This window comes from Typha angustifolia, chromosome 13 (assembly GCF_048772165.1).
Source record: "Typha angustifolia cultivar Huaian chromosome 13, ASM4877216v1, whole genome shotgun sequence".
Taxonomy (NCBI): Eukaryota; Viridiplantae; Streptophyta; class Magnoliopsida; order Poales; family Typhaceae; genus Typha; species Typha angustifolia.
The window spans coordinates 3098349-3115302 of NC_133251.1; the positions used below are offsets into that span (position 1 = coordinate 3098349).

The 16954-nt window shown below is 35.8% G+C and overlaps 2 protein-coding genes across 4 annotated transcripts; one reads left to right on the plus strand and one right to left on the minus strand.

Annotated features, from left to right (window-relative positions):
- Nucleotides 1–638: 638 nt before the first annotated feature.
- On the minus strand, nt 639–8250 carry LOC140774894 (transcription initiation factor IIF subunit alpha). 2 transcript variants are annotated; one of them, XM_073118076.1, is made up of 9 exons: nt 8019–8250; nt 7076–7234; nt 6256–6407; nt 5579–5946; nt 5090–5205; nt 3034–3162; nt 2462–2671; nt 2129–2341; nt 639–848 (listed from the first exon to the last, which is right to left on the minus strand). In XM_073118076.1, exons 1-9 carry the CDS (start codon nt 8187–8189, stop codon nt 759–761), a joined length of 1608 nt encoding a protein of 535 aa, XP_072974177.1. In that variant the 5' UTR covers nt 8190–8250; the 3' UTR covers nt 639–758. The 2 variants fall into 2 exon arrangements, with proteins under 2 accessions (XP_072974177.1, XP_072974176.1); XM_073118075.1 differs by having other exon boundaries at nt 2453–2671.
- Nucleotides 8251–9999: 1749 nt separating this feature from the next.
- Nucleotides 10000–16532, plus strand: LOC140773217 (uncharacterized). 2 transcript variants are annotated; one of them, XM_073115679.1, is made up of 4 exons: nt 10000–10235; nt 10753–10877; nt 12195–12363; nt 12952–16532. In XM_073115679.1, exons 2-4 carry the CDS (start codon nt 10764–10766, stop codon nt 16158–16160), a joined length of 3492 nt encoding a protein of 1163 aa, XP_072971780.1. In that variant the 5' UTR covers nt 10000–10235; nt 10753–10763; the 3' UTR covers nt 16161–16532. The 2 variants fall into 2 exon arrangements, with proteins under 2 accessions (XP_072971780.1, XP_072971781.1); XM_073115680.1 differs by having other exon boundaries at nt 10760–10877.
- The last annotated feature ends 422 nt before the right edge of the window (nt 16533–16954 follow it).

The following is a 16954-nucleotide window of genomic DNA, read 5'->3' on the forward strand; positions in this document are numbered from 1 at the left end:
CCTAAAATAAAAATATTTAATGCTCTATACTATTTTTAGCTACAGTTCACGTATTCTGAACTATAACTATTTATTCTAGAATAACACCTAAATATCATAATAACCTCGTTTTAGAATATAAATATTATTTATTAAAAATTATATCTTCTACCACTCACTAATCTAATTACTAATTTACTTTTAATATTTTAACCTATTTTACATTAAATTAAAAAATATTTATAGTAATTTTATATAAAAAATGTTATCTTTCTTTCACTTTCTATCACATAAAAATAATTATTACATTCTTATTTTAAAATACAAGTAAATATAAAAAAATTTATTATTTGAAATAAAAAATTTATTTTAAAAAAATATATATCTATCCTAAAATTGACCATATTAGTGAAATAAACTGGCTTTAGAGTTTAGAAGCATATTGGGCTTCTAAACATAACAACGCAGTTATCATTAAGGAATTGAAATCATGATGATTACGAGAACCATCGCTGAATACTTGAACCCCTTAAAGGGCAGCTGCTTCAGGTGGTGCAACCTGGGGGATAAAATTACAGTTCATGTGAAGTATTCCATATAAGGCATTGAGCGAGCTTACATTATCTTTCAAAATTCCAATAAGTTACAGAAGATATATATGGAAAAGAAAGCTAATTAATAGTTCCCGAGTTAATGAACAAAAAAGAAACACTCACAACACTTAACCCTCATCTATTTGTTATTAGGGCTAAGAATTTAGCATTAAGTACACATTCGGTTTATTTTTCTCTCAACACGACATAGTTATGACCATTGGTCTTCTGGATTTTAGATATCCTCCTCAGAATATCTGCAAAAGCAGACTTATCCTGCAAGAACATATGTGCATATATATTAGAATCAGACTTATCATACTCAATTGCAAACTTAAGTAGAAGGCAAGAGACTATGCTATTGTGTGCATAGCATCTTTAAAGAACCCATGATCTACTAAGATAGTATAGCATGGAATTAAATAGTAACCAATCAGAAGGATATGCCAAAATTTGCTGAATCAATGATCAGCATCATTGTTGTTATCATCCAAACCTTTTCCAACACTATTAGATCAGGTAGAGCACAATCATAATTACCTTAGGAGAACTCTTTAAGAAGTAACATTGTTTTGCAAACGACTTCCAAACTGGAAGGAGAGGTGGTTTATGAATTGCTTAAGACCAGTCCACTGGCAGGGTACTACTACATGTTAATGGTTGCAATTCAAACTCAGTGCAATCGAAAGATGACCTCCAAAATTTTGTTAGATATTTGAAGGGTTTAGGTAGATTTTGATGTAATAATGTCTTTATTTATGAGGTAAGCCAAACTGCTGATTGCTTTTAATAAACCTAATGCAAGATAATTACTCGATTACAGATTTGAGAAGAACAAGTACAAAAAGTCACCAATCCCAAAGAATTCACTAACCGGGTTGTCGGAATCCACCAATGTTGGAATCCACTAACAAACACTCTCAAAATATTCATTCCCTAATAAAAGAGGATGACAAGCCTTTATATAGGCAAAACAAAATAAAAGACAAAAAAACAAAAATAGCCTTATATGACTAGTCAAAACCCTCGTTAAATCATAGGGCCATGAATCCAGCCCTCTTGTGCCTACAAAAATAAACGTGACGAATAGTGATGTCCACACTAAAGCCATTAAATTGATCTATATCAAATAGCTCATTAATTTCCTTGGCACCTTGATACTCAGCACCCATGTCCCATGCCAACTATTATTTTACTTATGAAGTTTTCTGTAACATGATCCCAGTTACAAATATGCCCAACTATTTGCTTTATCCAGGTTCTTTTGATCTCAATTTTAGCCACTTCAAACCTCCTAATTAGATCCTCAGTGATTAAACCTATCTCATTTTGAAAGACTCAGAAACTTGGATTGACACTGGTGACAAGCTAATTTGCAAAAGCAAACAGAATGGCAGGGATGCCACCCAGAGGAAGAATGGCCAACTGCTTATCTTTGGCTCTTTCATATATTTATAGGTTGTGTTTTTGTCATCAGAGGGTATGCAGAAATCAAGTCTAGAAAATAGCAATTCATATGAATTTCTATAATAATAGAAAGAAATGCAGCAGTCTACCTCCTGGGATTTTAGTCTAGCCTTGAATCTGGCAACTAAGTCCTGTGTTGTCACTGGAGCCACTGAAAGTAGAACAGTCCTGATTTCGTCCTCCGTAACAGGAGCTGCAGAAGATGCCGTTCCAGTTCGAGTAGCTGTTGAAGCAGATGCTTTTGGGGGTACAGTTGATTTGGAGGAAGGAGTCTCGTCCTTCCCACCTGATGGTCTTGAGTCCTACACCAACAAAGAGCTTCATAGTTCAAAAGGTAGCCTTGCCACACAGATAATCGAAAGTCTGATGTAAAGGAAAAATACAAAGTTGAAATATCAAAAGAGATGGCTTACGCTATCCACCTTCACCTTCTTTGAAGGTGCACCATTGGTAGGTTTCGCCTCATCATTTCCAGGTTTCCTCTTTCCCTTTGATGATTTGGATACAGATGGAGTACTACGAGCAGATCCAGATGGAGGTGCTGGCTTTGAGGGGCTGTTCTCTGTGGGTTCATCTTTGGGTGTTTCTTTTTGTTTTGGGGCAAGCACAGGGGATGTGCCGACTTCATCTTCCTACAAGCAAAGAACACAAAATTATGACTGAATTAAAATTTGCCATGATAATGGTAAATTATTGGCTCCAGATAACCATACGTTTCTATACATGCTTGCAGACATTAGCGATTACAAAGGTAGTTCGAATACATAGACAATCTATACGTGTATAGATTGTTTCCAGAAAACAATCTATATATGCTCCAGAAAACCATATGAAGGTAGTTCGAAGTGATTATGAATGAATGTCCCAAACATAAAAGGTCCAAAAATGGACAGTCAGTATCACTTGCAAGAAAAAACAACAAACAATTTTGGAATCTGACTTTTCAATAAATTACGTGAATATGAAAGTTATAAAAAGGTTCAACTGGAATTACATCATCTTCGTCATCGTCATCCTCAGCATCCGATTCATTTAGTCCAGCAGCTCGTCCAAGCAGCTTTTTCAATTCCTTTCCGGACTTACTCAGACCACCTTCTTCTTCTTCGTCTTCATCCTCTTCATCCTGAGAGAAATGCAGCTCTTAAGTACATAACTACGTATTAGCAATTTGCATAAGCAGATTCTTCAAAAAATCATAGAGAGATGCATAGACAAGAACGATCAAATGAATAGAAGAAATGTAAATTGGACAAAGAGCTCTTATTCCAGATAGAATTAATTGTAGATTGTGTAATTATCTCTTTTCTGATACGTCCGGTTGTTAAACATAATAAAACCACCCAAAAACCTGGCAATTGAAATTTATCTAATGACCTATACAGATATAGGTTTCAAGTGACAAGTCCCTTTAGAAAGACTCCAGGTTTTCTTATAATAGTCCCCATCCATGTGTCAGATATTTGAATCTATATACAATACCAATGTCCAGTTCAACACTGATGTTTAATAGGCACAGCAAGACCAATGTGATTAAATTGATATGCCTAACTGGAAGTAGAAGTCTTCTGATGTAACTTTTCACAATGTGACAGCGACATCATCTGTCATGCATTTTCAGAATTACAAGTTGATGTCAGACATCACGTATTGGGAGGGCATAGAGAACATCTGATTGGGAAGCATAGATATCCCAAAATGGGGTAAGTATCTGTATCCGATACGTATAGGATATGGATACGGACAGAACTTAGATACATATCTGATATGTTTTCGAAGTATCCTAAATTTAAATAATTAATTTTTTTCTGTATACGAGGTGAATAAGGCTGGATATATTAGGGATACATTTTGGATATCTTTTAGATAATCGGGCGGGTTTAACATTAAGCTTATTAACTTACCCACCCGCTCCCTGTTCATTCTCCCCTCTCTAAAATCTTCTATGCCCTACCTCTCCCTCTCTCTATCTTGATGAAGCTACTCCCTTTCTTTCTCGACAACAACACTGCTCCCTCTCTCTCTCAACCACGTTGCCGCTCTCCGTTCTCTCCCTCCCTCTCAACGAACTAGCCGACGATGGTATTTTCTTTTCATTTCTTCTCTCGACGAACTAGCTCTTTTTTCCCTCAATTTCTTCTCAGTTTTTCTTCAATTTCTTTTCTGGATTTTCTTCATTTGATTTCTTCCACTTTCCCCTTTTCAAATTCTGTTCTAAGTCACGATCCTCGGTTTTTTTTCTTTTTCTTTTCTCAATTTTTTCTCCCTTATTCTTTTCTTCTCTGCCTTATTTACAGTTTAATTAATTCTGATATGATCACTTAAGTATTACATGATTTAGTATGGTTATTTAATTCTGAATTTCTGATATGGTTACTTAAGTACTACAATTCTGAATTTCCAGATTTATTGCTACGACCTATGCTATGGGTTGCTCATATTGAATGCAATGATATCTACTATTCTTATTTTGGTACATTATTTATTGAATGTTGATATATACTTTGTCTAATTGTCTTTAATTCTATTGCTCTCATTTTGCTCTTAAATGATTATGTAGATAGATATATTGAAATATTGAATGCAATGTTATGTATAGATTGTCATTAGAATATAAATTTCTTTTTGCACATACACATGTATAAGCTGTCATTAAAATATGATCTTTATTTATAATTTTTTAATTATCACATCCTAGATGTATCGTATCCTGTTTTTTAAAAATTTGTCATATCCCCGTATCCGCATCCGTGCTTCATAGATGTCTAATTTCGAAACTTAAGACAATTAAAATGTTGTTAATTTGTTTAATTGGGTCTAGATCATCTAATTTCGCAGTAGATGTCCCATAACTAATTAGCAACAACTATAAATGAGCACATATAAGCATAAATATGCACATAGTCTAGGCACACTATGATATTTGTATGCATATATGCTTACATATAGTCAGATGAAGTGAGAAATTTGGACCTCTTCTGATTATCAGTATCAGATATGTTAAGCACATTGAACACCCGAAATATTTCCACTCTAGGTATGTTTATGCATACCTGCTTAATTTCCGGCGGAGCAGGAATCTCAGGAGCTAAATCTTCCCGTTCCTCTGGATCATTGCCCACAGCTTCATCGTCATCAGTGAAGATTTCTTCATGCTCCCAGTCATCACCTAATGATGGGAAAATTCTAAGAAACATGTTGAAGACTGAGAAACAGGATCATCACATATTTAGATACTCAGAACAAGTGATTGCAGGAACACCTATTATCTAAATTTTGCATCTTAACATTCGATACTTGAAAAAGGCAAAGATAAATGTCTCCACTTCTTATTTCTTATGAAATAATTACTGCATGTACTACTAAGTATAATGTGTATATCTCATTTAGATTCGTAGACCATTTAGCTAAAGTATATCCAAGATAAATCATGCAAAAAAATTTTCTAAACTGATATCTGATAAGTTTGCGCAAAGTGCACTAAAAGAAAGCGTGGAATACAGTAGCTAAAGTATCCCATTATGTTGTTAACAACAACTGACCCTTTTCTATGTCATCGTCATCCAAATCAATATCACCCCCTTTTCCACCTTCCTCATCATCATCAATTGGCTTTTTATTGAGTCCAAGCCTATTTTTCCTTGCTTCCTCTTCCTCCTCATCCTCCTCACCCTTATCAGAATGATCTCCATCTTCATTGCTTTTTCCTTTTTTAGTACGATTACCCTCTGCCCCACCAACACTGATGTCTTCAGTCTTCTTTACTTCACCAAAAGCAGCAGCTCCATTAGTTGCTGCCTTCATCATCCATCTTTCATATCCAGTTGCATTATGCTTCCTCTTGTTCATTTTCTCTTCAGCTTCTTCTAAGGTCAATTGCTTGTACTGCGCAATTTTGCTGAAGTTGTACCTGCAAAGAAATTGCATTCACCTGAAATGTTCCCCTGATGAAGAATATTTGCAAAGTATTCAACACATAGTTGAGAAAATGGAAGCATTAGCGATTAGACCGTGGGGAACAGCCTCATTTAAGATTATATCTACCTTTTTCATGAAAAATTCATTCAAACGAACAAAATAACAAATTAAGTATCTATAATTCCCATTATATGTTAACACAAGATAATATAAAGATACAAGACAGAGTCAGGAATGAGAAGAGAAAGTAATTGAAAGAAGAACAAGAATCATCCAAAGCTAAAAAAGAACCAACACATACCAGGAACCAGCAGGAATAGCAATGAACTCCTTCCCGTGCAACATTAGCAAATAGTATGTAGCAGTTGATGATTGTGATCCCTCAAGCTGGCCTTGAAACTGATGCTGCCCAGTCTCGTCTTCCAAAATCCATGGCTTATTTTTGTACTTCTCCTGTATGATTTCATTGGTGAACACATACTAGTTAATCAACAGAAGAACAATTGCAGAAAAAAGAGAGATATAGCATATGGTGAAAAAAGAACAATTCTTCCAAGAGTGAACAAGCTTGTAAGAGATATAGGAAGATCTTCAGACTAATACTTGCACCAGAAATGGTATGTTTTCATATTTAATTGCCTCCAAATTAATCCTACCCCAAAGACTAGCTTATTTTAGCTTTCCAACCTATAGGAATCCAAATACTAACTGCCATAATCTGTCTTTAACTAAAATGCCTTATATTCGCTTATGCTTACAAGTACTCTAAAAGTTGTCTAAGCCTATACGATGTATCGACACTATAGTATAGACATACTACCACAAGAAACTTAAGGGACTATTCAATTCACGAATATCTACAGTAGATAAAGAAAATTATTGCCGCTATGAGTCCCATGTAGGAATAAGATCCAACTACATGGGACTCCCAATTGCCATTTTTCCCTCAACTGTCTAAAGAAGAACATCTTGATAAGCTTATTATAGTAATTTGCAATAACAAGCTATGAATCTAACCAGAATGCATTCACTAGCATTTGTCTATCAACAGTTCACATGTGAGTTTATGACATTCATCAAATTTTTAGTTTTACATAATGATGGTAATAATAGGCAGATACCCGCAAAGCATCAGTGACTTGTCGTCCTTGAAGGCCTTCCTTGTGAAGAGACCATTTATTCTCTGCACTCTTCTTCTTCGAAAAAGGTGGCAAGCCAGTGACAAATCTAGCAATAGAGAAGGCCTTGTCTGCACTAGTGCTTGCCCGGACATTATACTCCTGAGAAAGAAACTTATTTTAACGCAATGATGTGAGACAAATAGCAAGCTAATCTAAAGAAAAGTTCGAAAGGGCCGAAATATCCAAAACCTTGGCCAAGCTCAATTAAATAAAAAAGAATTAGACCAAAAACATAGGGACTAATAAGATGAAACAGAGACAAATGGATTAAACGAACTTTGCATAAAGCCCTTACCTAACTTCAGAAGAAGCACTGCTAGACCACGTAGGTTAAGAAGTCCATCTCCAAAAAGAACTAACTAACAGTACAGCAATCCTTAAAAAGGGCATTTATCAAGTAAAAAAAAAAAAACCTTCTTTCTCAAAAGAAAGCAATGGTAAGAATTTTGTTAAGCCCTTCTCCGGAAAATTCCTCCTATCTCATGTCACTATAATAGAAAAGGAACAAACCAAATACAGAGCCAACAATTGTTTTATTTAAAAATGACTAAAATCGACAGCCTCACTAAAATAAGGGTTAGGCAAGGGTTTTAATGACCAGAGCAAGTATAACAATCTTTACGTACGAACTACTGATCTCCTTTTTATCCAATAATCGTTGATTTATTTCTTCCCCGACCACTGGTATTTGATTTCCAAAACCCTACATTGACGACAGAGATAGATATAGAGAGATAAGAGATCCGACAACGATGATTTCTCCTACTCTTATTTCCCAAAACCCTAGCCTAAGAGAGAGACAAATCGTCGGGACTTTGGGAATTGGAGAAGAACAATTCGATATTGGGGGAGAGAGAGTGCGAGAGAGAGAGAGAGATCTGACCCTGATGAGATTGGTGATGGGAGCGCCGCAGAGAAGGCATCGAGCGCGGTTGTGAGCCATGGATTTGCCGCAAGAGAGGCAAAGAGTTGTGTGCTTGCAATTGCTCCCGTAGAGATCCGACGTCGATCCACAACCCTCGCACGAGGGTTTCAGCACGAGATCCGTGCTCATCTCCTCTTCTTCTAGTCGAGCAACCAACGAAAGATGAAGGCGGAGGAAAGAGGAGGGGGGGGGGAGAAGAGAGAACCGAGGAGCTCTCGAACGAGGTAATTGGATATTTAGATAGAGGCCAACCCGAAGTGAAAACGGATCCGGGTCTATATGATATCGGTCCGAATTATGAGAACCGAACTAAAGATAAAATTAGAAGGATTAGGAGGTGGTTTTTGGAAAATGCAACTTAGATTTTGTGGGTCAGCCCACTTTAAGTTTTTATTTTATATATATATTTTTCCCCTCAACTATATTTTCAATTCATTGTAAAGAGAGAAGTGTATGAATTTAATACTAACTTTTTTTCAAGTAAATTCTATTATTTTGTTAGGTTTACTTTGTGGAAGACGTTTACAATAATAAATATTTACTAACTCTCTCACATATTTTATATAATATGAAAAAGACACAAATAGTAATAAATAATTATTAAAATATAAATAACTAAGAATTCCATAAATTAACTATAATCTACGGTACAACTATAAACTAAGTAAAATAAATAGAAAATTCATGTTCGCATTAACAAGCTGATTGTAAGAATAATGAATATCAATCTAAAGCAAATAAATAAATTAAATAAACTTATAAATTTTTGCATAGTTGAGTTTAGTGTTAGACACTATCTTTTAAAACTAATTTATCATCCACATGTTGTTTCTAGAGTGGACATTGATATTTTATGATACAACGACTGTTTTACAAATGAAAGAACCTGCTATTTGAGTGCTATGTCGAACTAAAATACTTGACTATTTTTCTTTCGAATGCAAATGTAAAAAATGTATGAATGGAATGAACCAATTCTATAATTACTAATGCAAATTGAAGACCTATTTAAAAAATTAAACAACCGCAACGAAGGGATGCAAAAAAGTTGATTAAATTAATGCATATGGTCATAGAATGATGCACATATTTGTAGTAGGCTAATCGTTAATTGCTTTATCAGAAGAACTTTAATCCAACATAATCTGACTATGCCAAAATCATATTATGTAAACCTGCACATATAAGAACCGAGACAAGTTAGGCTAGACGTCATTTACTCACAAAATAAATATACCAAAGCCTATGAAAATTTTGATGCTTATATACCGTATAAATATTTCTCAAATATACAATATAATATCAAACCTACTTATCTTTATTTTTTATTATCATAATAGTTATTTTAAAACTAATTCTCATTCACTTGTATTCATAGATTTAAATAAATAAATATATGACATTAAAATAATCTTCGAGCTATTTTAATTTTATTATTAATTCATTATTAATAATATATAGACCCCACTTAAATTTGGCTCAAACTTTATAAAATATTAATATTTAAATACATAATATTTCCAACTATTTTTAAAATATTAGTGTTCAATAATTATAAATTACTTAATAAACCTACAAAATAGAATACGCAAGATTTTAATAACTATGGATTACCTAATAAAACTATAAAACAAAAAAAAATACTAATACTTAATGATTGTGAACTACATAATAAAATAATAAAATTATTATAGAATACAAGGACCTCTAAGTAAGATGCATCGTATTTAATGTACTTAATAAATTATTTATACAAGAAAATAGTATATAAAAAAAAACTCAAAAAAATGTAAAACGCGTTTGACTTATAACATTTCTTTCAAGGGTAAAAATGTAAAATTACATTCCTTTAAGAGTGCCCAAGGAACGGGCCGGCCCATAGCGTGGAACGAAGCCTCCCCCTTTTCTTTTCTTTTTTTTAATCTTATTATTGAAAATTCCAATTTCCAACCATCTCGATCTCTCGTTCTCTTTCCCTCACGCGGGTTTCCGACCCTTTCTGTAACCCAACTCCTCTCAATCGCGAGCTCCTCCTCTCGCCGATCATCATTTAGATCGTCTCTTCGATCTCCGTCTCGATCTCCCTCCTTTTGATCTGTCGATTACTCACTCACCCGGGCATCTCTTCTTGTTCCGGAATCATAGTTAGATCCTTAAAGAGACCTATAAAGCAAGGCAAGTACTTGATTTTTTTTTAAAATCTCTTTTGCAATTATATATTTTTTTTCAGTAAATAAGCTACAGAGGTAGATCTCTATTTGTTTTAAACCGGCTTGACATATGGTAATTGCATTTATTTATCTCGGCATAAGTAAGCCCAAAGGTTTAGCTGCTAATTTTACTAAAGATTGTATTGTGTTGATTTAGTTTGTTGGATAATTTTATGTAATGAAACCAGTGACTAAAGCGATTTAAGTTTCAAGTTGCTCAATTGGATGTGCAGGAGTAAGATTATTAGGGTAGTTTTATGGGATTTCCTCTTATGAACTGTGGAATAGCTGAGTGCAGAAGAGAACGTGTTCTTGGATTCAATGGCATAGAATATCAAGAAGGATAAAAACCTTTTAAGATAAAATCCTGCGTTCATGGCAAAATTTGCTTTAGATCATATATGGGAAACACTAATTTTGGTGTTGTTTGTTAAAAGTTTCTCCTTGTTCTTAATTCCTTTTTTTATCTGTTCATATTCTAGAAGCTAGGACGATGTTGGAGAAGATTGGCTTGCCACCCAAGCCATCAATGCGAGGGGGTAATTGGGTAGTTGATGCATCCCACTGCCAAGGCTGTTCTTCACAATTCACCTTTATCAATAGAAAGGTATATTCTTCATATCAGTTTGTGCCATGTTCCGGTTTCTTTATTTTTCTTCTCTTAAAAATTATTGAAAAATAGTGTTTCGGTAGCAGAAAGTATTGGATTCTGAGCTCTGTGATGATTTCACCAATAGATATTTATGCTGTTTATCTGTGTGAATAACAGAAAAGGCACAACATGTTGAGACCATGTGAAGTCTTGATACTGCTTCTAAACAAAAGTCATTTATCTTCTGTCTCTATCTATTTTCTTTATATTTGTGACTATGCTTGTTCAACAATGACAATGCAGTAGTGTGATCCAGCTACTATCATTGGTAGGTACATTTGACCATCAATGCCAAAGTTGCTTTTTTTTTCTTTCTAAAATCTGCCCTGTTTCATTTCGTTTCGTTTCGTTGACACAAAGTCCTAAACTATCCCCCAATAGGTCAAAGCTCAGGTATCCTAATGTATATACAATATGCATCATCTAAACATTTGACCAAAACAAAGTATATTATGAGCATCAATGCCAAAGTTACCAGAATGGATTGTATAATTCTTTTTTATACATAGGAATCTTCATGTTACCAGTTGGACTGAGATTTTTTTTTTGGATTTAGTCACATATGGATGATAACAAGAGAGTAAGGAAACATAGAGGGTTAAATGAGTTGTCAATATTTTGAGACTCACTAATTAGGTTTACAAGCTTACTCTAATGGATTATTATCATATGCTATTATCGGTGCACTTCAATGGATTTTTTTTTTCTTTCTGAATGATGATGATAATTAGTAGCATACATTGTCTTCAGGTAACCCAAGAATGATTCCTGCTTATTTATATAGATATATTTTTCTAATATGATTGCTGGTTTTTAACAATGAATCATACTGATGGAATTTCTTTCATCTGAATTTTTAGAAGCTAATGAAGATAACATTTATAGATCTTGCTGTTCAATCTATTAGTCTTTACCATATTATTGACCTATTAGTTTGCTTCTCTCTTACCTCCAAAGTCCTTGACTTTTGAATCTCTCAGAAATACCCAGTGAAGGCTTCATATTGTCTGATGAAATTTACATGGAACTGTATTTTCTTCTACAATTTTACAGCTTAATTGTCAACAATAAAGAATAAGTTGTGGGACCTGCCTGTTCTTCTGTTACATCTCTCATAATGGATATCATTATATATTTTGCATGTCAACCAACCATCTTTGTGATCTTCATAGATTCTACTCATAGGATTTAATTAGAGATGTTATTACTGTATAAATTTTCCATTTGGAAAGAATTTTTATTTATGATAATTATTTTATTTTCTTGTTATAGCATCACTGTCGCAGATGTGGAGGTTTGTTTTGCAACACTTGCACCCAGCAGAGGATGACATTACGTGGTCAAGGTGACTCAGCTGTTCGAATATGTGATCCTTGTAAAAAGATTGAGGAAGCAGCACGCTTTGAATTGAGATACGGACACAAAAGTCGAGCTACAAAAGGTTAATTCCTTGCTCTCTTTCCTTATAATGTCTAAGTATTCTAACTTTTAGATTTTTAACATATAAGAAAACTTTATGATACTTTTCATATTTGTCCTCAGCGAATTACATGTTTCAGTTAATTATAAATCATGAAGAATTCCTTAAAGGACATACATGATGAAATATGATTGGGGATTCAGTATCATCTGCAATAAGATATCTGGAGAATTTTTTTTAGTTGAATTTATGATATACAAAATTAGTTATCTGTGTAATTATTCTTTGCTAGAATAATGAAGCATTTAGCTTAGAACCTAAGACTCCTTTCATATGTATTCAGGATCTCATTAGGTGGGTTAATTTTCTATTAGAATTCTAATTGTTGCATCTAACAGTTGCCCTCAGGCATTTTCAACAGAGTAAGCATAAGAAAAAAGGGTTTGATAATAGAACTGTAACACATTCTTACTGAAACTGACTTGTAGAAGTTTACTATGTTTTTGGAGTTTGGAACAAAACTTCTTATTCATCTGGAAATAAGAAAATTGCGTACATATGTAAAATGAACAGATTTCTATTTTAGTTATTTTATATTACTCTGTACAGTTAATCCAAGAATTGCTTCGAAGCAAGAGGAAGACATTCTAGATCAGATTCTAGGAGCTGATGGGAAGCAACCGCTGACTGGAAAAGAATCACCAGGCAGTGCAGTTTTGGATCTTTACAATTTTGGGAGTGCTGCTTCTAGTTCAAATTTGGAAGGCTCCACCACCCTTGGCACAGAGGGAGATATTTCTAGGACCATCTCTCTCGAAATGCACAAAAGCACTGTAAATGATATTGGTTCAAGCAATCCAGAGGAATTGCGTGAACAAGCAGTGGAGGAGAAGAGAAGGTATAAAATTCTAAAGGCAGAAGGGAAATCTGAGGAAGCACTTCAAGCTTTTAAGCGTGGTAAAGAACTCGAGAGGCAAGCTGGAGCTTTAGAGATTGCATTAAGAAAGAGCCGGCGTATGGCCTCGAGGGCTTCTAATTTAAGTGCTACAATTGGTGCCCAGAAAATAGATGAGTGTGAAGAACCCAGCAATAAAAAGAAGTTACCCGTAAAAAAAGTTAAAGAAGAAAAGGCTGACCTTACCTCTGAACTTAGAGAACTGGGATGGTCTGATGTAGATATTCATGATGCTGACCTAAAGCCATCAAAACTGAGCTTAGAGGGTGAGCTGTCAAATCTTCTTGGTGAGAGTACTCAAAAATCATCTCAAGGTAGGAAGACAGGTGTTATCGATAACTCCCAGGTTATTGCTCACAAGAAAAAGGCTCTCTTGTTGAAGAGAGAAGGAAAGCTTACTGAAGCAAAGGAAGAGCTGAAGAGAGCTAAAATTTTAGAAAAGCAACTAGAAGAACAGGATATTTTGGGTGAAGCAGAAGATTCCGATGATGAGCTGTCTGCTTTAATTCGTAGTATGGATAATGATAAACAAGACGATTTACTATTAGACGAACGGCATAAAGCAGGTGTTGATTTTGATCCAATTTTGTTTGTCCCGGATGATCACAACATTGATGGAAATTTTGAGGTGACAGATGATGATATGAATGACCCAGAGTTGGCTGCTGCCTTGAAATCATTTGGTTGGACTGAAGAAGATGATGAGCAACCTGAGAGACATGCAATGCCATGTCCACCATTGGATGAAACAGCAGTGCAGAACCAAGTGCTTGCCCTCAAAAAGGAGGCTCTCATCCAAAAGCGGGCAGGTAATGTTTCTGAGGCAATGTCACTGCTTAAGAAAGCAAAACTACTTGAAAGAGAGGTGGAAAGCAGGCAATCTGACGCCAAGATCTTCCGGCCCGAACTTAAGCCACAAAACCCACCACTTGAAGTTTCTGCAGATTCAGTGGGACAAAGAACTGATGAAGGAATCGCTGCAGAAATGAAGAAATCATATGTTAAATCGCCACCAAAGAGTAAGCTAATGATTCAGAGAGAGCTTCTGGCTTTGAAAAAGAAGGCACTTACTTTGAGAAGGGAAGGGAGGTTAGATGAGGCAGAGGAAGAACTAAAGAAAGGCAAACTTCTTGAGGAACAATTGGAAGAATTGGAAAATGCACCTAAAAGGGCTGTAGCCAAGGGAGGCAGGAAAAATGTGGAGTCATCTCCTGAATATGAAGAGGATTTTGGAACTCTAGAACTTCGTGAGGAAGGATCAGAAGCTGATGTAACAGATCAAGACATGCAGGATCCAGCTTTGCTTTCAGTCTTGAAGAATTTGGGATGGAATGATGATGATGTTGCATCTGTAAGCAAGACAGATGAAACCTCCAAACAATCTAACAGGCAACCTACTCATGAGAATCCTGTTTCTGTAGTTCCTTGGAAGGTAGCAAAGAGTAAAGGTGAGGTTCAGAAGGAATTGCTGGCATTGAAAAGGAAGGCCCTTGCCTTGAGACGCCAAGGGAAATCTGAGGAAGCTGAGGAAGAACTGGAAAAGGCAAAGGCCTTGGAGAAACAAATGGCAGACATGGAAATTTTGACTAATGCCAACCCTATGGAGGACTTGCATGGTTTTGGACTTCCACAAAAGAACTCTGATAATCAGAAATCTGCGATTAGAGTCCAAGACAGTGATTCAGTTCATCTGCCACCTATAGTGAACAAAACACAGGAGGCATCGCCACTGGATGTGGATGCTTCAAAGATGATAACTAGCACAACAAATGCTCCAACAGTATCCTCTGGGTCAGTTCCTGAAGTATCACAAGTTGGATTTCATACTTCAGGAAAGCCAGGTCTTATAGCTGAAGAAAGCTATCGAGAACATTTTTCCATCTTACCTCAATCAAGCCAATCTTCAGACCTGTTTGGTTATTCGGCGGCGAGTGCTGGAAAAAGAAAGTCATCTGCAGAGGAATTTGCGCACATAGAAAATCAACCAGGAGTTCAGACTAATATCAGAGAAAGCAGTAGCAATGAAATTGATGTGTTTCTTCGCGTAGCTCCAGATTCCCAGATAATGCAGCAAAAGGAAATCATTGTAGCTACAACAGAGACTACTGTAGGAGATGAAGAGAAATTAGCACATGGAAACAGTACTCTTAAAGATGAAATACTATCTCATAAAAGGAAAGCTGTGGCCCTCAAGAGAGAAGGGAAGTTGGCAGAAGCGCGAGAGGAATTGAAGCAGGCGAAGCTCCTAGAAAAGCGTCTGGAAGATGGTCAACAGACCAGTGTAAGTAGTAGAGATGCCTCAGCTTCGCCCTCTGGCAGCACTAATATCATGCAACAGAGCAAATCCAACCAATCTCAAAAACCTCAAAAACCACTTTCTGGTCGAGAGCGTTTTAAAATTCAACAGGAGTCTCTCTCCCACAAACGTAATGCTCTGAAGCTGCGCAGAGAAGGAAAGATCGCAGAAGCAGAGGCTGAGTTTGAATTGGCCAAGGCACTGGAGGACCAATTAGAAGAATCTGATACAACCCAAGGTTCTGCTTCCAATATGTCTGTTGGCAAATCGGAAGCAGTAGATGATGGACTTGTGGAGGATCTGCTTGATCCGCAACTTATGTCTGCCCTCAAATCCATTGGTTGGCAAGATTCTGATCTTAACGCACAACCTCCCAGGAAAGCAGAACCTAAGCAAAAAATCAACGAGTCTGGAAACCCACATGTTGAGAAAATGAATCTTGAGGAGCAGATTAAAGCCGAGAAGCTTCGAGCACTGAACTTGAGGAAGGGAGGCAAGCAAGCAGAGGCTTTGGAAGCTCTTCGTGCAGCAAAACGTCTGGAGAAGAAGCTGGTGTCATTAAATTAGTGATTGTAGATTGAAGTCATCGACACTTGAACACGCCAGAACAACAAACAAACAAACAACATGGATAACCTGGTACTGTGAATATATGTTGAGTTGATTCACGATTGAGGGTCATTTGGATAAATGTACTGATTTCAATTCAGGTCCCAGTTTGGAATAAGCCTCAATTTCGTTTGCAGGTTGGAATGTTACAGTCCATGTCATTGTGATTTGCTGGGACAATTTTAGGTTTACAACCGCTTCCAAATTTTTTATCTTGTAAAATCTCAGTTGTAAGTTATTGTGGACTGGTAAAGTATGAACCTTGAAGATTAAATCTTCGGCACTTTAATGTGCTAATTTCTGAGTAAAAAAGAATCCAATATCGTATCTTATTTTTAGTAGCTTTTCTACTCTCAAACGGGAATCAAACATTCTTACGTGTGAATCCCTAATGTGTGGCTAAAATTTCTTCTCACCTTTCTTTCAACGTGCTGCTGCACCGACAATCCAAGGCAAACCCCATGGCGTCCTCCGCCGTAGCGACACCTATAATTGTAAAACGGATCATCCAGCATCTGGACCCCACTTACCTACCGATGACGTGGCGTAAATCAACTCAAGTTCTTTTCTGGGTCCCTCTGTCCTGTGCTTTTACTCCCACATACGTAAACTTCTACTCTCTCGCATATAATGCCCTTTTTATGATAACAGAAATGGACGAAAGGACACTTCCATTCGGCTTCTTATTGTTAATTGTTAAATAATTAACAATCGTTGTTATTTATAAATATGAGAACTTTGAAGGACTTATA

Bases quoted from the DNA above. Each gene is read 5' to 3' on its own strand.
- LOC140773217 (XM_073115679.1), top strand. From the start codon at position 10,764: ATGTTGGAGAAGATTGGCTTGCCACCCAAGCCATCAATGCGAGGGGGT. The intron at 10,878-12,194 runs GTATATTCTTCA...TTCTTGTTATAG, and splicing joins TCACCTTTATCAATAGAAAG to CATCACTGTCGCAGATGTGG. The intron at 12,364-12,951 runs GTTAATTCCTTG...TACTCTGTACAG, and splicing joins CAAAAGTCGAGCTACAAAAG to TTAATCCAAGAATTGCTTCG.
- LOC140774894 (XM_073118075.1), bottom strand. From the start codon at position 8,189: ATGAGCACGGATCTCGTGCTGAAACCCTCGTGCGAGGGTTGTGGATCG. The intron at 7,235-8,018 runs GTCAGATCTCTC...TTTCTTTCTCAG, and splicing joins CCATCACCAATCTCATCAGG to GAGTATAATGTCCGGGCAAG. The intron at 849-2,128 runs GTAGACTGCTGC...ATGTTCTTGCAG, and splicing joins CTAGACTAAAATCCCAGGAG to GATAAGTCTGCTTTTGCAGA.